The following is a 22,229-nucleotide window of genomic DNA, read 5'->3' on the forward strand; positions in this document are numbered from 1 at the left end:
CTGCACTGTTTCCCCTTTTTGAAATTATCAAGCTTTATGTGCCTTAAATGCTCCCTCAATATGCCCATCTTTGAGGGGTTTATTAGTAATTAATAAAAAGGTGGTGGGCTGGCAGAATTGTTAGCATGCCAGTATTTCGCCTGCTGTTATGATCTGAGTTCAAATTCTGCTGAGGTCGACTTCGCCTTTCATCCTTTTGGAGTTGATTAAATAAGTACCAGTTATGTACTGGGGTCAATGTAATCGACTTAATCCCTTTGTCCTTGTTTATCCCCCCTGTGGGCAATAAAGAAAAAAATATTAGTAATTAATTCAGTTAGATTAGTCTGTAAAAAGAAATTATATTAAGTTAAAGGTTTCCAAGTATGAGTATCAATCCATACCATTTGATAGAGTATTGTAAAATTTGATAGAAATTACATATAATTCAGACATTATTTATGGGATGACCAGACAAATATACTTATGTTCCATTATAAGAAAACATATTTATTCATGGTTGCGTGGTTAAGAAGCTTACAACTCAGTCACAAGGTTTTGGTTTCAATCTCACTGTGCAACACCTTCAGCATGTGCCTTCCACTACAGCATCCAGGTTGACAAAGCCTTGATGAATTTGCTAGAAAGAAACCCATAGTAAATATATGTGTGTGTGTTTATAATTGTGCACTGTGAAAGTCGCAACCTATGGGTGGTGTTGTCTTCAACTTCTGTCATCAAATTGTCCATTTCTCACCTTCAAAAACCACTCACTTGAAAGTTAAGGGTTAGTAACAAGAAGGGCATCTGGTTGTAAAGTAATGCTTCAACAATATATGAGTCTCATGCTAGCAAGAAAATCATAAAATGACTGAACAACAACATTCAACCTAGGTCACTCCTTTACTTTTTCTCCTGTATATTGTGCTGTAATGAAACAACTAAAAATTGTCAATTCTCTCTCTCTCTCTCACACACACACATGTAGTTATGAGTAAATTTCACATTTTAAAACTTATCAAAGAAATAAAAACACTGAAATATATAACGATTTTAAAAGCAGCAGTTCATATGAAAATATGAACTTTATTAACATAAATTCAATATTTTGTTATATATATATTTATATATACATACACATACATGTGATTGCATGTATATATGTATTTTTGACACAAATGTATCTGTATATGGTTTCATTGTTCATTGTTATGTAACTGTATAAATGTGTAAGATAAAAATGTAGAAATCACTTAATATGCGTTTGGGTTTTGTTGCTTTTTGTTGTTTTTCTGAGTTTGTATATTTGGTCATTTAAAAAATAATAATGTTGATGATTTCTCAAAGAGGCACAAAGCCATGAATTTGGGAAGAGGGTATGATGAATTAAATCAACACCAGTAGTCAACTGGTATTTCATTTTTATTTTCTCCAGAAAGATTAAGGTCAAATTTGATCTTGTTAACGTATGATCTCAGAACATAATGGAATATAACAATACAGCAAAGTATATAGCATGATCTGCACTGGCTATCAGTTACTATGAAAACAATAGGAATAATAATGCTTTCTATCATAGGTACAAGGCCTGAAATTTTAGGGGATGGGGCTAGCTGATTACATCAACCCCAGTGCTTGATTAGTACTTATTTTATTGACTGAGAGGATAAAAGGCAAAGTCAACCTCGGCAGAATTTGAACTCAGAACATAAAAATCGGATGAAATGCTGTTAAGCATTTTGTATGGCATGCTAACAATTCTGCCAGCTCAATACTTTAATAGCAGTTTTAAATTTGACACAAGGACAATAATTGTAATGAGAGGAATAAGTCATTTACATTCATCCTTGTACTTGACAGATACTTTATTTTATTGATTGCAGAGGAATGAAAAGTAAAGTCAACCTTGGATGAATTTGAACTTATAAAGTACAAGGTTATATTTTTAACTGGTACATCATCATCATCGTTTAACGTCCACTTTCCATGCTAGCATGGGTTGGACGATTTGACTGAGGTCTCGTGAACCAGATGGCTGCATCAGACTCCAATCTGATCTGGCAGAGTTTCTACAGCTGGATATGTTTCCTAATGCCAACCACTCCGAGAGGAAAAAAAAATCAAATTTGAAAGGTAGAGTCGATTCTGAGTGAAAGTCAAAACCCTTGACACCAAAGGGACCTAACTAAATATCACAAGACATTTTTTTTATCTGGGGCTCTATAATTCTGCCATTTACTGTACTTTCTTATAGAAATATTTCTAACATTGGAACAAGACAACGAATTTTATAGGTGAGGGTACAGTTGATTAAATAGATCCAGGACATGACTGGATCTAGTTAAAATTTTTTTAATTGATATCACATGGCATTTGAACTTCAATAATAATATTCCTTTCTGCTATAGGCCCAAGACCTGAAATTCTGGGAGTGGGGACTACTCAATTTCAGTAACCTTAAAGCTCAACTGGTACTTATTTCACTGAACCTAAAAAAATGAAAGGTAAAGTTGACCTTGGCGGAATTTGAACTCAGAATGCAAAGAGTTAGAAGAAATGCCACTAAGCATTTTGTACAAAGGGCTAACAGTTCTGCCAGCTTGCTGCAATAATAATAATAACAGTAATAACAAAAATAAATTTTCAAGATAAACTGAAGAGATATATAAAGATATATTCAATACATATGAGAAGTATCTATGTATGAGTGTGCATGCATAATGTGTGTGTTTGTGCATATGCATGTAACATATATACATGTGTGTGTGCACACAAACACACACATAATTGTGGCTTGGACAAGGTTTTCAACAATCAAATTGTCAAAGTAATTTTATTTTCATTGTTTAATTAAATTTGCAAATTTTTTTTATTTTGTAAAAAAAAAAAAACCAAACTGATTTTTTAGCTGTTGCTGATACAGCCAACATAATTTGTTTTTAGAATTATATGTGTGATGTAACATGATGCGATATGCAGTTGTCCATGTGTGTGTTTGAAACTGGATGCATGTGCAACCACAAGTGTATAGGAATTGGTATACAATTGTGTCTGTGTGTATACCAACTAGTAGATGTGTACTTAGCAGTGACACAGAGGAAGGAGGAGGAGGGGAGACAGTATGAAGGACAGTGAAACTGTAACAGTGTCCACCACCACAACCATCATCGCAGTTCATATCCAGTTTTTGGTCTAATTCTTTAAAGTGAAGTATATAATGATACCTAAAACAACGAGAATCACCACCACTATCAGCAGCAGCAGACATAACTTCTTACGGTGCTTTTTCTGGAAAAGAGAACAATAAGATTATTCATTTTTATACATACTTGGAATGGAGGGAGTGAAAACAAACTGGGGAAGAGTTATGATATGAGGGATCATGGAGGATTCACATAATGACAAACAAGTGTTAGCAAAAGTAGTAGTTGTATAATCACAGGTTAGCCCGGATAGAACAATCTCATGGCACACAGGTAGCTATTTGAATGATGAGGTACGATTCTATAGATTCATCTTTCAAGTTATATCAGGTCTCTGCCTAACTGAGGACTATACTGCATGCTACAATGTACAGTGATGAATCGTGAAGAGTGAAGTGTGAATGTCTACACACATTCCTCTCTCTCTCCAGTATTTCTACCTATTTCAGGCTCCTTCACATAGATTTTGGTGGCAACCACAGCAAAGGTAAGCACAGACTGTCACAGCAATGCATTTGTTGTTCTACCCTAGGGAAGTAGCTACAACATTTGTTAGGACTGGTCAGAATTTCTGGGGCGTGACTAAAAAGACAAATGCTAGAGCAATATGGATGCTACAGCATGGCTACAGATATAAAGTAGTTAGAAGTATTAGGGCAACAATGGTCCTACAGTATAGCTAAATACTGATGCTTAATCATACAAAAGTTCATGGTAGACTCAGATCCACAGAAAGCAGAGAGATGGTGGAGTAAATAACAGCTGACAGGGAGCAATAATCAAGGAGTAAAAATATAGATTATACCCCCCTATACCACACAAACCCCAATTACTAAAGAAACCATTAAGATAAGTCATCCTTTCATTTATTACAGTGACTTCTGTTCCATTGAACACAAGTGTTTAGGCCATCATCCTCCTCTTTTAACACCCATTTTTCATGCTGGCATAGGTTGGACGGTTTGACAGGGTCGAGGGACTGCAACATGCTCTGTTTACTTTGGAATGGTTTCTAAAGCTGGATGACCTTCCTAATACCAACCAGTGTTTTGGGTGCTTTTTTTTTTCCATGGCACTAGCACTTGTGAGGTCACCATACTGATTGCATGATTAAGATTTTCCCCAATTGAATTGGACTACACTAGAAAGAGAAGCAGCTTTGAGACAAAAGGTTTAAATAGGAAAGGAGGAGCCAGAATAGAATAGGTTTCTTACAATAGAGGAGCTACAGAACTACTGACTAGGTTACATTTCTTTCTATTACATATTTTGATTCACATCAGAAGACCTGTTGCTACTTTTCCATCTCAAATTCTTTACAAACACATTTTTAATGAGTGTACTCTGTGGTAGACTTATATTTACCAAGTCAAAAGAGAAACACAAGAATTATGTTTATTCTTTTAATATTGGTACATTCAAGCTGATACAGATTAAACACAGCATATCAATGTTTATGATGATCAAGTATTAAGACAATAGAATACTCTTAAATTTTGAATAGAATGAAATAAGAGCTTAGTAACAGTAAATGAGATTTATGAACATACATGCATACTCACACAACTGTACCAGAAAAGAGAACATCCACATTCACACACACATACATTAAATGTTGGTGTTTGATATATAATCACACACACATATATATATATATATACATATAATATATATATATATATAACATATATATATATATATATACATATATATATATATACATACACACATAAATGCTAACATGTCTGTAAGAGTAACATATCCATATGTACGTGCCTATGTACAGACCTGTAAGCATATCTGATTTTGTTTCAGTCATTGGACTGTGGCCATGCTGGGGTATCACTTTCAGGGATTTTAATCAAGTGAATTGACCCCAGTACTTTTTTTTAAAACCAGGCAACTTATTCTCAGTCTTTTATGCCAAAGGCCAACGTGCTAAGTTATGGTAACATAAACAAACCAATACCGGTTGTCAAGCAATAATAGTGGGGGACAAACAAAAACACACACACAACAGGTTTCTTTCAATTCCTGTGAACCAAATCTGCTCACACGACTTCAGTTAGCCCAGGGCCATGGTAGAAGACACTTGCCCTAAGTGTCCTGCAGTGGGACTGAATTCAGTGTCATGTGACTGGGAAGCAAATTTAACACACAACCACGCTTTAATTTTAAATGAACAAAAACAGAAGGACAATTCAGATGAACTGAGAATGTAACTTCACTTCTTTCCACCTCTTTCTCAGTTGCATACACTCCATCATCATAAGATAATTATTCACTTCGAACCATTTCCATTACGTCCACAATGTAGTTATCTCCCTTGCATTCATTACCTAAAACGTGTAATACGCAGCCACTCTCCGTTCACTTGTACTCCACCTCTCATGTTTACACACCCAATAAATTTCATCATCCTTCACAGATCTTCCACATCCAATGCTCCATGTCTCAATACCACATAGACTGCCAAATCTTAACATAGGCTTCTTATAGCAGTCTACCTTCCACATGGATAGGTAGATAAATAGACAGATATAGAGAGATGCTTTTGTTGCCAACAAAGGTAACAGTGTCCTGAATTTCTTCCAGCCCTTTCTTAATTCAACTATCATTTCTTTACAACTATGTCAACATTAAATAAATGATGACTCAAGTACAAATTATCTACATCTAGTATACTATCTAAACAGTTGGAAGACTTTAAGGTAAAAAGTCCTTTGACAAGTCTTGCTGAGCAATTTATTCTGATCAAAGAACAAGTATGGAAATACAAAGTAAATATGTTGACACAAACATGACTGTGTAATAAAGAAAAAAAGTAAAAGTTTGCTTTGCAAGTACAAGGTACCCAGGTTTGAGTACCTTATGTGGACCCTTGAGTAGGTATCTTTTACTATGATTTTGAGTCGACTAAACTCATGTGTGCAGAATATGGTACACACAAACTGCATGGAAGCCCATCATCGTTTTTAACATCTACTTTTCCATGCTTACATATGCTGGATGTCTTTCCTGTTGCCAACCCTCACCCATTTCCAAGTAAGGTAATATTTCCTCAAGGCTGGATATATTTCCATGAAATATTAGAAATGAATGACATTGCTTGTATGATAGTGAGACACACACAACTTCTGTCAGTCCACTAAGAAGACATGTGCCCAAAGTGTCATGCAGTGGGACTGAACCTGAAACCATGTGGTTGGAAAGCAAACTTCTTACTCATAGTCATGTCTGTGCCTACAATGGGTCTTCTCCAGTATAATGTCCCACCAGCAGTTGTGAGTCTGTCATCTTTGAAAGGTACAGCTGTCAGAGACCAGCTTTCACTGCTTTTTTCCTATCCTTTCCTTGGTCTTTTTATTCTGCAGGTTCCTTCCACTTGGATCTTCTTTACCCAACTACTGTGCAAAGTCTGTGTGTGTCTTTTGGCAATGTACAACAGCAAGGTAACTAAAACAGGTGGTCTTAATAGTCTCCTACAGTATTGTTTCCCATGGAGTTAGGTTTAGATACTTTAGCATTACTATCATCAGAAATATGGCAGTTCAATGATTGCCTGTAACAACTGATGCTATTGTTTACTGGTTGATATAAATCCCAGAGTCATGGGTACCTTTTAATGGATCTAGTTCACCTTGATGAATGATGAAGCAATAGGACTTGAAGTGTTGGAGAAATTGGCTGGTAAGTGATAAGTTGGTAGCTGGCAAGGACAGAGAAGTTGCAATTCTTGGGAATGAACAGAAAGATCAGGAAAAATTATTGTAGGGAGAACAGCATGTATAAGGGCTAGTACTGGGGCACAAAACTTAGGGGAAATAGAAGGGATATCAGTACCTTTGTTGGATTGAAGTGACTGGAGGTTTAGCACTTGGCATGTATATGTACAGAATGGACTGAAGAAGAAACACTGACTATAAGCAAATTATGCAAAATACAATAATGTACTTATCTTCTTGTTTCAGTCACTGGACTGTAGCCATGCTGGGCCACCATCTTGAAAGGTTTTATTTGAGTGAACCAGTTCTGGTCTTTATCTTAACCCTATTGATCTCTTTGCCAAACTGCTAAGTAACAGGGACATAAACAAAGCAACATCAGTTGTCAAGCAATAGTTGGGGGGGGGGGAAACACACATGTATGTGTGCGTGTGTACATGATGGGCTTCTTTCAGTTTCCATCTACCAAATCCACTCACAAAGCTTTGGTTGATTTAGAACACCTACCCAAGGTGACATGCAGTAGGACTGACCCAAGGAACCTAGTGATTGGGAAGCAAATTTACCACACAGCCATACCTGTGCCTTTAAAAAAATTACCTAACAAGCATGGGATCCAAACCTACACCCACATTCATGAACTAGAATATTCACTGTTCTGATTGAGCCTGGCATCTTGGATCATTTGGCAATCCTGATATATCCTAATATAAATATTTATCATCATCATTTAACAGAATATATATTTTTAAATGTTTAGTTAAGAGAGAGTTGAACCCATGACATTCACAAGGGTTCTGAAACTGATGAGATTGATAATTTAAAATCCACTTTTCCATCCTTGCATAGGTCAGATGGAATTTGTTGAGGCAGATTTCCTACAACAGGATGATGTTCATGTCACCAACCTCCACCTGTTTCCAAACAAGGTAATATTTCTCCATGGCCAGAAAACTGGAAAGGAACAACCTTGCTTCTATGACGATGCCCATTTACATCCATCATGCGATGTCTAGACATGGGTACATACAAATACACTATATATATATATATATAAAATATATATGGCAGGCTTCTTTCAATTTCAATCCACCAAATCAACAAAGCTTTAGTTGGTCTTGGGCTAAGACACTTGCCCAGTGTACTGCACTGTGGGACTGAACCCAAGACTGGACAGTTGGGAAGCAAGCCTCTTTACCACACAGCCATGGCTGTGTTGGTCGATATAATTAATAATCAGTTTGAGCAACTGTGAATACAATGACTACTAGAAAGGCTAGAAAGGACAACACAAGAGAAATGAAGCATTATGCTAATCCCTTATTTGTCAAACTTTGTTCCTCCTATGTTGTCCTTTTTGGTGCTCATTGGATATACACCATTACACTATATATTTAACATCTAGACGAACCGTCTTGATTCAACCTCAGAACTCCAACTTTGAACTCTACATTGGATTGCTGCCCAGATTAGTTTTGATATCCTTCAACTGAACAACTATAATTAGTTTTTTTTTTCTTTCATGAAATAGTGTGGACAAGAAAAGAATTTCAGAAGAATAACATTCTTGGGGGGAAGAATATGTACAGTTATTAGTGAGGGGCCTAAAGGTGAGATACTGAATGTGTGAGTAGATGGGCCAACTTTGGTTAAGTAGTCATATAATCAAAACTATTTCGGTCATTAACATCCTATCTTTTTAAGGGGATCTAGCATTACACTATCCAATGTGTCCTTTTTTATTTTAAAAGAATATAGTGTAATTTGAAAGAGATCTGCTAGTTCTAGAAAGTCAAGTAATCATGTGGAGTCTTCCTAGTTTGCCAATAAAATGAGCATTGGGTGAAGGTGGTATGTGACTAGCATTTCCAAGAAAGACCACTGTAGCAGTAATAGAAAAGACATAGTGAAGATACAGGACACCTGTATGTTAGAGGCTGAAATAGGTTGACGAGTCTTTGTCAATCTGCCATATGGCTTCTTTTTGTACGCAATCTAAGATGCTTGCTTGTGCAGCAACACAAACTAGATGAGGAAGCAGTACTTTTATTGTGGGTCTCATTTGAGCTTTGCAGTGGACCTGCATCAGTTCAAAGTTGAATATTTTCTAATCCTGAAGTGGAAAACAAGTCTTTGGAATGTAGCTTTTATATTCTAAGTAAACAATCACCAGTAATACTGCATCTCAGTATTTGTAGCAGTTTTGACATCTTTTATCGATTATTATTCAAGATGGTGAAGGTACAAGATGATTTCCTTGGTATATACAATAACTGTGTCTGTGTTGTTGAAACAAAATTGCCATGCCCCCATTAGAAAAGATTTCCAAGGTTTTAGTTCATGAAAGTAGCATAGGTTTGATACAAAGTATCAAGGTTGTATATGAATGACATTTGTGTTTAGAAGGTTAAGAAGGAATTCAGAGCAATAGCTATATTGGTGAGGGTAGTGTTGTGGATGACAGTAAGCAGGTTGGTAATATACAAACGGGGAAACTGTGGAACCATAAACTAAACCTTAGGGCATACGAAAGCTAGTGTAGGTCAGTGTGGTGAGGTGATTTGAATCTACAGAAACCAAGGAAGGAGGAGGACTTGAATTGTTGGAGAAGGTGATTGTTAAGTGACAAGTTGATAGTTGGTAGTGAGAGTGAGGGTGCTCTTCCCGGAAATGGAACACACAAAGTTTTGTAAGATAAGGATAGATTCCTGTGTGGATGGAATTGCATGGATAGAGAGTAACACTGGAGCAAAATATTCAGGGGTAAATGGAAGGGATACTGTCAGTGCCTTTGTTGGATTGAAATGACTGAAGGTTTTGTACTTGACATATATGTACATGAGGATTGAAGAAGAGAAGTTTAAAGAAGTCTTGTGGAATTGGAGGCAAAGTGGGCAGCAAATATGGAAGCTATCTCTGCAAGTGTGTTACTTACGGAGCCATGTCGGTTGAAGAGTGATGATTAGCAGGATTCTGTAAATTTGGTAGATATTCTCTTGGCAAGGGACTAGAAGGATCAGAGGCAAGAGGGCTTGCAGGCTGTGCGATGCACAAAAAGTGTGCTGTTAGAATCTTTCTCCAATGAAAGGAACTGTCCAAAACCTGACCTTCATCAGGCTGTGGACCAGTTTCACATTTGTGGAAAACATGAAACATTCCAAAAAAGAAACTAAAAAACCTAAATCAATAGCAAAGTTGGTTTAGATATTGCACTCTGCCCTTCCAGGGTCCCTATCAATAATGTGATTTACAATAAAAATAATTTAGCATTTGATGTACCTTATTTGGTTTGTAAAGCAACAAAGGCTGGTTTAAGTTTTAAGGACCAAACATTGGCTTGTTTTAGAATGTTATTCCCAACAGCTGCTTCTATTTTATACTCCTTACCCATACTTAAAGCTACTTCATACAATTATTTCTCAATCACATATCATTCCAACAATATCTCACACTTCAAAAATAACTGCACATTTATATTAACGTTTGTGTACACTCAAATGTGAAAATACCTCCACTGTAGTAATTATCTCCAAAGAGAAATTCTCATAGACAATGTATGAGGAACGCTATTGAACTGGGTTGTGAATGGTATTAACGAGCTGTAAGACATTTCTGCATCATTATGCTTTGTCAGACTGACACAGAATCCTTCATTCTTAGGTCAGTAAGCCTTACCAATAAGTACTGTTTTTATACGTGAACAGCAAATAAATTTGCTAGCATGTACAAAGCTTTGTCAAGCTGGAATTAATTAAAGGCACACTAAGTAGTAATACACACACATTGAACTGGGCTAGATAAGTTTTTGTTAGTTCTGGTGTTAAGTAACTGAAAGTGTCCTGTTTTAGAAGACACTATATTAGAAAACAGTCTCTGAAAGACCTGGATACTATGACTGAAAGATAGAATAATAATTCAATAGATTACTCAGTCACTCAGCTTCAGTGCATTAATTACTTTAATCTCAGACCTACAATTCTTGCTTCTCCAGAACCACAGTCCCTGTGTGTTTTATCTTTAGTCTCCAACAAATAAAACAGAAGATTAACCAACCCCTCCCATCTATTACAAATTAACTCTGGGCTCGCTTGATATAGCTATAGGCTCTAACCCACATCCTTCTTAGATAAGTAAAGGGAGAAATTGAAAAGAAAAAGAGAGAAGTATAGAAGGAATTTCATGCATTAGCATTGACAATTAAGATAGTGATATACAAGAAAATAAATGAAACTGCCACTCCACTGGCTAAAACTGCTTTCTGGTCAACAAAATATCATAAAACTCACCTGATGTGATGCAGCTTTAGTTAACTGCTGCATTCCACTTTCAACTCGTGAATACCCATTATCTACATTGGCTTCAATGGAATCTGGAAAATAGCAAAAAATTATTTAATATTTTGTATTTGTATTTGGTTTGCAAGATTCTTGATGTGAACTTGTGCATTAAAACAGATTTTGTTGTATCTTGGAAGGGTCATTATGCCAATAGTAAAAACAAGTACTGGTTCTATTTCACTTATTTGTCAATTGCTCAACTATTTAACCACTTAACAACTTATGTCATAGGACTGCATCCTATGACATATGACAAAGAAAAACAAATGAAACTCACCTATTACGTCTCCCTGTTCATGGACCAAGGTCCCAAGTTCTCGAAAGATTTCATTCACATCCAGAATGTCACCCTACAATACACAGAAACAACAATACAATAATTTAATTATTAATTTGAGTATGTGTGTAAATATGAATCTCTTTATTAGTTTCAGCTAATGGACTTTAGCCATACCAGGGCATCACATTATATCAAAGAAAATATTTCCATACATATTTCTTTATAAGATGCGGAAAGTAAAATGAACGTTGGCACAAGGGGAGAAAACTCTGTGATATAAATATCCACAGTTATTTCTGTTCGAACATCCTTGTTTAACCTCACCCTACGTGGACACATTTGCTACATACGTTGAACAAACCATTAAGCGGTGCTTAAGGTCCCAGTCAACTTGATTTCCATTTATATATCAAAATCTCTTTTCCATGCTGGGATGGATTGCCTAGTTCAACATGAACAGACGAGACAGAGAGCTGCTTCAAACACCAATGTCTGCTTCAGCATGATTTCAACAGCTGGTCTTCCTAATGCCAACCACTTCACAGAGTGTATTCAAACATTGTTGTAGCAACGTTTCTGCCAATAAAATTTCTCTCCAAGTTTTGGTAAACGCTAAGATATGGTTGTTCAAAGTACTGTACAATGTGATTAACCAGGAAATGTATGGTAGTGAGGCAAACTTCTTAACTACACGGTCATATGCATCAGCGTAGCGGAGTGATCTAAATTTAAAATCATTTCAATGTCCACTTCACCATGCTTGCATGGATCAAACGAAATTTGTTGAGGCAGATTTTCTAAAGCTTGATACCCATCACGTTGCTTTTCTTCAACTGATTCCAAACAAAAACAATACCTTCTATAGCCATTTGAATATGAACAGCACAATGGCCAGATAAGTCTTCGTGACAGAGGATACTTTTTCTGAAGGCAAAGATTGACAACAATAGCACAATGTCACAGGCAAGAAAATAGATGCCACCCAGCCTACACACACAACAGGCTTCAGTTTCCATCTGCCAAATTCACCCATGAAGCTTTGGACGGCCAAGGATTATAAAAAAGACATATGGCCAAGGTGCCACACAGTTAGGACTGAACCTGAATCCATATGGTTAGGAAGCAAACTTCTTAACCTAGAAAAAGTACACATCTCAATCACGTGGTTTCAGGTTTAAAATGGTGAGTGAGCCTCTATAAAATACTGTGTGTAAGGATATTATATTTGGGGGAAATATGAAAGCATTATTTGGGATTATATATATATATATAATGTATGTGGTGTCCCACCTCCAGCTGTCTTATCCTCTCTTCTCTCTCAAGGATCAAGGCAGTGTCTTCTTCAATAATTTCCTGTTGCTGCATCAACTGTTCTTCTCGCTGTTGTCGCTGTAGTAGGGATTCCTGGTCATCCTCCTAGGGAAGAGAGAGAGAGAAAAAAACTCAACACCGTGACATTATGGAAAAGCAGCCCCCCACACACACACACGAATACTTAGTGCTATTCACAAAAATACTATACAAGTATTATAACACATATGCATACTTAGATACACATGCAGAAACTAAGATTAATGTTACCTACAACATGTGGTACAATAAATTACATGTTCAGTTATTGGGTGGATGTATATTAGTTTGCAGAACAACCAGAGTAACATGGAGTATGAGTAACCTTGGTGTGATTTCAGTTTCCAACTGAAGCAACTTCATTTTATTACTGTCACTGAGAGCTTCATTGAGAATGGTATATCTCCCATTATCTCCTCTCCATTAAATGTTTATAAATTTTTGTATGTAGTTAATCAAAGCAAAATCATTTAAATTTCATGGAGCTCAACTTCACTTTTCAATCAATCAGATCATAGTACCAACTCCCAAGCAACAAAAGAAAATTGGATTTGTGGTTGATATTTGTAGAACAGTTCAGGAAAATTTCAGTTATTTCCCTTGTTTCAAGTTTCTTAAGGTATCCATCCACCTGGAAATATCTATTAAGGGGATGAGTATCCAATGGATAGGAGCGAGTAAGCAATAAATGAGTGGGGAGGAGGAAGAAGCATACAAATACACACATATGTACAGTGTGTGTGTGTGTGTTCCTAAACATAGGTATATAATATATAACTTTATCATCATCATTTGTTAGCCAATGCTAGCCTGAGTTTGATGAATATATTATTGAAGCATTGTTTTACAGCTGGATGCCATTTCTGTTGCTAACTCTTACATGTTTTCAAATAAATGGTCTGTTATTTCACGTCAATAAAGACACCAAAAAGTAGATGATTTGTCGACTTTTGTAGAGGGTAAATATAAACAAGCATACATGATGAGGTTCTTTCAGTTTCTATCAACCAAATTCACCCACAAGTTGGTCGGGAGTTAAAGACGTGTTTAAGGTGCTGAAGCTTTAGTTCTCATAGTTGGACAAGTCAAAGGATTAGAGAAACAAATATCCTAAATGTGGAAGTAAATCCAAAAGTTGGAAAGTCAGAGTAAACTTAGTAAAAGTTTTAGAGTTAACTGTGAAGAAGCCAGAACTACAATCAGGAAGGTGGCTGTGCTCAATATGTAAAAATAAGGAATAGGTAGGAGTTACAAACCAAACGCAAAGTATGGGCCCACAAAAAATGCAGAGAGATCACAGACAGGCTGACAACAAAAACTCTCAAGCAGATGCACAGTAATAGTTAGCAGGAAGAGCACCTATGAAATATATTCTTTCCAATGATCAGAAGGTTGATGGCTTTTATTACCTAATTGAACTAATTAGCAGTAGAGGTGGATATTCTGAAAGTATAAGTAGCTGGAGTAAGAACGAGAAGGGAAAATTTCAGAGAATTGTTACTGCTGCTGGTAACAAAGGGTTTCTGTCTCTGAGTGAAGGACAGATTGAACAATGCTTATGTATGAAGGGCAATATTGCATGGCAGCAAAATATGGACAATGAATGTGGAGGATGTATGAAGGTTGGAAAGAAATGACACAGCCTGATCAGCTGGATGTGTAGAACAAAAAATCTGGATGAAAGACAAATTAAATGTAGTTCACTAGAGAGAAGACTGTACTGCTACGGATGCAAATGAAGAATGATAGTTGGAGTGAGCAGTGACAAGCTATTTAAGAGGAAGGAAGTAACAGAGGAGAAAGACCTAAGAAAATAAGAGAAGATTTGCTGGAAGCTGATCTTAGAGTGAGCTTCATGAAGGAGATATGAAAGGACCACCACAATAAGATGTGCTTGAAAAACACTCACTCAACCCATGCAATCATAGAAAAGCTGATGTAAAAATGATATCTAATCACACACAATAGGATTCCACACAATTTGCCAACTATATTCCATTCACAAGGTATCATTCAACTTAAGGCTAAAGCAGAAGAGACTTGCCCAAGATACCATACAGTTGAAAGAAATCCAGAAACTCATGGTTGCAAGCCAAATTTTTTAACCACATGGCCACACCTGCACTATGCGCGTGTGTGTGTGTACATATATTCTCTCTTTATCAGCTTTTTCCTTCTTCAAGTAAGATTTCATCAAACAAGGTACTTACCTCAAAATCGATTAGACTCTCTCCTGGCGGGGGTCGCAGTGGTTTTGCTGTTCGAACCTTCTCGGCTGCTTTCTACACACAGGAAACAACAAAACAGATTAGTCAAAATAGCAACAATAACTTTTAACAGGAACAACACTACATTTTGTGAGAGTGTTATAGTCATTAATGACTTCAGAAGAGTATCTAACTGGTATTTATTTTATTGATCTCAGAAAGATGAAAGTGAAACCAACCCTGGTGGAATATACACTCAATATAACTAAATACAGGACCGAATGATATAATGCAAGGCATTTTTCCAATTCCTTCTGTAAATTAGTAGAAACCATTTATATGAAAATACAAACACGTCAAGTTATGACATTCAGGTTTTCCCACTTGCATTGTTCCTGTGAAGTGAGCAAAGTATTTAATGAAAATTAAAAAACACACACTGTATGCTAATACATACACGCAAGCAGAAAATGCAGATAATTCATTTACAAATATCACATGCATACAATCCTCATGGTACACATATTGAGTGCCTGCATACATTATATACACATGAATATGCACACATATTGGGTACACGAATATATGCATACACATTCTTCCTATAAGAATTACTTGGCAGTGATAATGTTGATGGCCATGTATGTCATAACTTAAACCTTCTGTATATTCTAATAAATATGGCCTCTAGCTAGTGAATATTAGATCATGGGGGGAAAATGTCTTGCAATATATAATTACGAGCAAAATGCTCCCCCGTCCAATGGACGGTGCTGAATCATAAGCAATCAATGTTTTCTTTTTATTAAAAAATAATTAAGCATGCCTTTATTTCAATAAAATTTTGGGTTTTGTTAAAGTTAAGGCAAAAAAAAAAAAAAAACTGCTTGAGAAACCAAATAGTCTTTCCTTCCTTCATGCCAAGTTTGAAGAAAATATCTCTTTTGCATCTTACTTTTTTGGTCTCTTAGATATACTGCATTTTGTGACATTATTTCAAGCCAGCCGGCTTTTTTGGCGCAAACTGCACATGCTTTTTTCTCCTGTACGCATAGTATCGATCGCAACAGCTGATGTACTTGCGCGTACAAATGCATGTTCCCACAGCTTTATCGATCGCATTCTCACCTGGAATGGATTTTTGTAATTATTTCAAGACTTATACATGCCCTGATACCGTCGGTATCTACATATCAAATTTGAGCGCAATCAGATGGAGGATGCCCGAAATCCTAGAAGACACACACACACACACACAAAGACAGACAACGGATTTTATATAATAGATGGTGTGTATTTACTTACATTTGTTGCAAATTTCATCAGAGTCAACTCTACACCTCTATACAGCAGTCATTATAGCTATATGTACAACCTCACACTACTTTGTATTCCACACTATTTCTATAACATACACAACACTTGATGTGTAGCCTTATGACTCTTTTAATGTTCACCAAGCAGTCTTTGAGTGTTTTATACTGTGTACTGCACATGTATTTTCATTGCTGCCTTTCTGTATTTGCCTTATTGCTGCTTTTTATCCCTTCTTTTACCCTTTTCCAATGAGTTACAGTGTATCTGAGTACTGTATGCAATAAGATTGTTATGTATAATGTTACAATCTGTATACCACAAATATTACTATAATATATACAATAATACAACAAATCTGTATACCATAGATGTTGTAATATATACACCTCCTAGACCCCTGTATATTGAACATTATTGAGACAGTTGGAGAGAAAAAAAAAAGGAACATTATTAGTTCTACTCACTTTCTGAAGTTCAGTAAATTTTTTAAAACTTTCTTCGAAATCATTCCGCAACCTTTCCAATTCAAACTTTCTGTTCTGAAGAATGGAAAAAACAGAGAAATATATAAACACTAGTCAACTCAGCTGCATGAACAACTTAACATTTGGGTGTAGGCAATTGGTAGTGAACCACCACCTGAAATGTGGCTATCTATATAAGAAATGAATATGCTTTATGATCAGAAACCACCTGTACTAGATCTAATGAAACTTTCATGTAAAGAGATGTTAATTACCTCCACCTCAGTGAAGGCAGAGGTATTGTTTTCAGTTGCATTTGTTTGTTTGTCCATAGACAAGATATCTCGAGAACTGCTGGATGGATTTGGATGAAACTTTCAGGGATGTTTGGCCTTGTGACTGGCACAAATTGATTAGATTTTGGGATTGATCCAGTCCTGGACAAGGATTCTGGATTATTTTCCCGTTTTTTTTTGTTTTATTTTTCACTTAATTTTTGAGAGTGTTCATTTTTATTTGTCATTTAACCAGCCACTTAATTCTACAGAAACTACAGTTACATGCCGATTCTATGGATCTTATAAAGTGAATGCCAAAAAGATGTTTGCTGCAATAATTAACTGTGTAAGAACATTGAACTTGGCTCTGAATGTTAATAGTCAGATTCACATTTGAGCATGGTTACACTCCATTGATGAAGTTTAACTACTTCAGTCATTCATAGCCAACTGGTAACTGCCATTCCTATAGACAAACAGCAAAAAACACATTTGCTGGCACATGCATAGCTTTGTCAAGCTGGAATTACAAGCAAACTGAGCAGTAATGATTAAAATTAAGTTGTGTACATTTATATTTAACATGGTCATGTACACTCAAATGTGGAAAAAAAGTCACTGCGTATTTCCTTTAAAATGCTATTCTCCTTATAGAGTATGTAGGAACAGAAACTGGGCTTTGAATGACATGATTGGACTGTCTAATGTGTTTCTGCTGTAAATGAGTGAAGCAGTGTCGGTTGATGATGAAGTATAACTACACAAAAGCATATCTGACAGTCTGAAGATGTCATTCAGAGCCCAGTTTGATGTGTTCTTACAAAGTCTATAAAGGAAAGCATCTCCAAGACATTTATCACAAAAAAATTTCTTTACATGTTTTAGTGTACATGGGTGTGTTAAATATAAATATACACAGCCTTAGGAAGGAATATATTTATGTTATGCAAATTACACAAATTATATTCACAATGGCCTGGAGGTACTGATTCTTCAGGTGGAACAGGCTGGGGTGATGAGTCTTTAGATGATTCAACTATTATTTAGATGAACCTAAACTTAATATATGTAATGTCTATAATAACCGCTTTTGATCACTTATTTTGATATGCATAATCTTTTGTAGATGCTAAGTCAAAGACATGTAAAAAGAAAGACTGAATAAAAACATGCCACTGACCTGCGTAAGTTTACGATTTCGGACAATTTTTTTTACTAGATTAGCAGTCTCTGTAACAATTTCATTTGTAGATTGAGAAGTTTCATGTCTGAAAAACAAACGTAAGTATTTATTAGGTTAGACATTGTTCTCTATATTAGGTAAGAACTGGAATCTAAAATGATAATGAAATTATTGTGTATAGTGTTCAGGTGCACTATAGCTCATCAAAAGTGCATGTATAGTACATAGAATTATGTACAAAAGTCAGGAAAGTGAACAGTGTAAGAGTCATGATATACATGTGTGCATGTGTATAGAAGGCAGGGATATCATGTGTAGAGTTGGTGAATTTCAGGAAGCATGGAGGTTTTGAAGGGTGCAATGTCTTGTCAGCTAACAGCTGATGTAGGTAGTTTGTTCCATACTTTAGTAACTGAGTGTGAAAAAATGTTTCTGAAGGTCATGGGAGCTGTGCTGTTTTCTGACTTTGTAGGCATGCCCACATGGAGCTAAAAAAAGTGCTCAAGGTAGTTGTTGGCATATTGGTTGATAATTTTGTGGATGTTTACCAAGTCAGTTGCCAGATGTCTGAGCTTCAATGTATCTATGCCCAGGGAAGCAAGATGTTCAGAGTATGGTAGATACTTGATGGTGGGTATTTGCTTGGTTGCACATCTCCGAACAGTTTCCAGGAGGTCAATGTCCCGAGCAAGATAGGGGTTCCAGACTGGTGATGTAAATTCCAAGTGTTACTGCACCATAGTCATATATAGCCTTAAATAGATAGCTGGAGAGCAGCTGACAAAGGTCTTGTTGAGTGATGCCAAGACACCCTCAGCCTTCTTGACAATTTTAGAGATGTGCTTTGTCCAGTGTAATATCCAGATCATGTTCACAAGAAGACTTCTTGATATTTGTGTTGTGTAGAGAGTATGTGGATGCAGGGTTTTCTTCCCAAAATGCATGGTGGTACACTTGTCCACAGCCAGCATGAGTTGCCAAGTCTGTGATCCATCGTTGCATTGTGTCCAGGTTCGATTTCAAGAAAGATCTAGTGTTCAGGATCTGTCCTTTTTATCTCAAGATACAGCTTGATGTCATCTGCATATTTCAGTACTGTGGCATTCTTTAAGTTGGCATCTATGTCATTAATGTATGCAACAAGCAAAAGGGGACCAAGAACAGATCCCTGCAGGACACCAGATGACATCTCATAGGATGAAGAATGCTGTTCTAGAACCATGACTGCCTCTTTTTGGCTGGGAATGAAGGACTACAACCAGTTAAAAAGATCATCCTTCACACCCATTGCAGAGAGTTTTGACAATCTCTTGAGTGGCACAGAATTAAAAGCTTTAGCAAAGTCAAGTTAAACAACATCCACCCATGATCCACCATCAGTGACCCTGGTTATGTCTTCAAGAAACTATTAATTCATCACAGCTGCTGGAGTTAGGGATAAATCTAAATTGCAAGGACTGGATAAGGCTGTGAGAATTCCAGAAGCTCTAGAATGCTTCTCTGACACAGATTCCATCAGTTTGGTAATGTAGCTATTTCTAAATGATTGAGTAAGATTTTGCTAATAAAGGAGTCTCTTTTATCTCTTTTACTTGTTTTAGAAATTGAACTGCAGCTATTCTGGGGCACTACCTTAAAAGAGTTTTGTTGAACAAATCAACCCCAGTAGATATTTTCAAGTCTGATACTTATTCTATCAGTCTCTTTTGCTGAAATGCTAAATTAAGGGGACAAATGCAGCAGTTGTCAAGTAATGATAGGTGACAAAAACACACACACATATGTACATATGCATTATAATTAGCAAAAGAAAAATATAATTTCCAACTTTGACAGAAAGTTACAGATTTGTACAGAAAGAATACACAAGTGGGGGGCTGAAAAGTTCCTGGCTTTAGGGTTATTGTAAAGGGCCTGGTTGGAAGTCCGACCTTCTGAGTTCTTTAACAAGACTTAGAAAAACTGAAGAACCACTGCAATAAGTGTGTGAATCTGAGAGGGGAATATGTTGAATAAAATCATAATTAACTGATCTTTCTGTATTTTCTTTTATCTAAAACCAGGAACTTTTCAGCACTCCTCATTAACTAAATTGAGTTCCTCACTCGTTTGTAATACAAACTGCACAACAGGAAGGTGATGGAGATCATGTGAAGTTGATACAAACTGTAAATGGTGTGATCTGGTGCAGATGTGTGTAGTTAGTTAGAAAATATTAACAGTGTGATTTGATGTGAGATGTGTGCAAGTATCACAGAGATGGTGAAGTGAAATGTATGCAGCTATTACAAATTGTAATGAGGTATAATGTGTACAGTTAAAACAAACTAAATGGTATGATGATACATGAAACGTGTACAATTAAGACAAACTGTAAATGGTATAATAAATCTCTGAGCGAGGTACAAACAGTAGCTGCATGACATCATGAAGTATATTTGCCACTTAAATGTGGCTAACCCTTAAGGGTGGATACTACTGTAGCTTGTAGCCCCAGGAAGACACCTCCTCCAGCTGGCTATTGACACATTGCCTATGCCTTATCAGTATTTGCAAAGCTACAGTAGCATCCACCCGTAGGGGTTAGCCCCATTTAAGAGGCAAATATACTTCATGATGTCGTGCAGCTACTGTTTATACCTTGCTCAGAGATTTATTATTGCTTGTTTACACTTTTTCGAGTTCAGTGACATTTCGTCACTGGAAAAAAGATATATTTGCATTGGGAATCACTTCACATCAACAACCTGTGATTGTCACACACTGATGACGGGTCAATACCCAGAAACTTGGGTCCGTGTGCATCATGTCAGGTTGGAGATGGGAAGGATGGCATCCCATTGCAGATACTGATAGAGCACAGAAAGTGTGTCAATAGCTAACTGGAGGAGGTGTCTTCCTGGAGCTACAAGCTACAGTAGCATCCACCCTTAAGGGTTAGCCACATTTAAGTGGCAAATATACTTCACATTGTAAATGGTATATTATGAATGAAATGAGTGTACTTAATAAATACTGTAATCATGAGGTCTGTGTAGATAATACAAACTGTAAATTGTGATATGATGCATAAGATATGTGCAGCTAATATATACTTTAATAGTGGGTGTGTGGTTGAAAAGTTTGTTTCCCAGCCACATGGTGTTAAGTTCAGTCCCACTGTGCAGTACCTTGGGTAAGTGCCTTCTGCAATAGCTCCAGGATGACCAAAGCCTTTGGATTTGGTAGATGGAAACTGAGATAAGCTTGCGTGTAAATGTGTGTGTGTGTGTCTATCTTATGTGTGTGAGTATGTTTGTGTCTCCCTATCATGACCATGTAATTTTGTAAAGGAATGTCATTCATTTCCAATATACAGTGAAAACTTATCTGACCATGGGGAAATATTACCTTACTTTGAAGCAGGTGAGGGTTGGTGACAGCAAGGGTATCCATCCATAGACTTTGTCCAACCCATGCAAGCAAGGAAAAGTGAACATTAAAACACTGACAAAGATGAGGTGTGTAGTTGACACACAGTGTAATGACATGTAATGTATATAGTTAATACAAACTTTGAAGATAATCATTATGGTGACCTTAATACTGATGACAAAAAGAGTAAAGAATGAGATAAATAATTTACAGACTCACATTCTGTCTCTTAAAACATTACTGTCTCTTTCGGTGCCAATAATCTTCATAGCCTTGTTCAAATTATTAGCTGAAATGGAAATTACCAGCATTATTATTAAAGGAAACATCTAAAAGAACAACAAAAATAACTGATATACAGGTCTGTTATCAGTCAAAAAAGATGGAGGATTCTGAGAACTTGTAAATTGAGTGACAGAAGACAACTGATATGGACATTTTGATGGGTAGGTGTGACAGAGAGAGTGTTAAATATAGTGTCTGAGAGCACAA

At 36.4% G+C, this 22,229-nt stretch overlaps 1 protein-coding gene across 3 annotated transcripts in view; it reads right to left on the reverse strand.

Moving 5' to 3' along the window:
* Positions 1-2,858: 2,858 nt before the first annotated feature.
* LOC115211852 (syntaxin-7) overlaps positions 2,859-22,229 on the reverse strand; it is a 39,640-nt gene continuing 20,269 nt past the window's right edge. The window contains exons 4-11 of one of the 3 annotated variants that reach the window (XM_029780575.2): positions 21,957-22,026; positions 18,321-18,408; positions 16,863-16,937; positions 15,085-15,156; positions 12,815-12,940; positions 11,522-11,594; positions 11,194-11,276; positions 2,859-3,267 (exon numbers count right to left, since the gene is read on the reverse strand). In XM_029780575.2, the coding sequence (XP_029636435.1) occupies positions 3,172-3,267; positions 11,194-11,276; positions 11,522-11,594; positions 12,815-12,940; positions 15,085-15,156; positions 16,863-16,937; positions 18,321-18,408; positions 21,957-22,026 (683 nt within the window). In that variant the 3' untranslated portion in view covers positions 2,859-3,171. Of the gene's footprint in view, positions 3,268-8,810; positions 9,947-11,193; positions 11,277-11,521; positions 11,595-12,814; positions 12,941-15,084; positions 15,157-16,862; positions 16,938-18,320; positions 18,409-21,956; positions 22,027-22,229 lie in introns of those variants that run through there. The other 2 variants (XM_036502873.1, XM_036502872.1) reach the window with 2 other exon arrangements.

This window comes from Octopus sinensis, linkage group LG5 (assembly GCF_006345805.1).
Source record: "Octopus sinensis linkage group LG5, ASM634580v1, whole genome shotgun sequence".
NCBI classification, from domain to species: domain Eukaryota; kingdom Metazoa; phylum Mollusca; class Cephalopoda; order Octopoda; family Octopodidae; genus Octopus; species Octopus sinensis.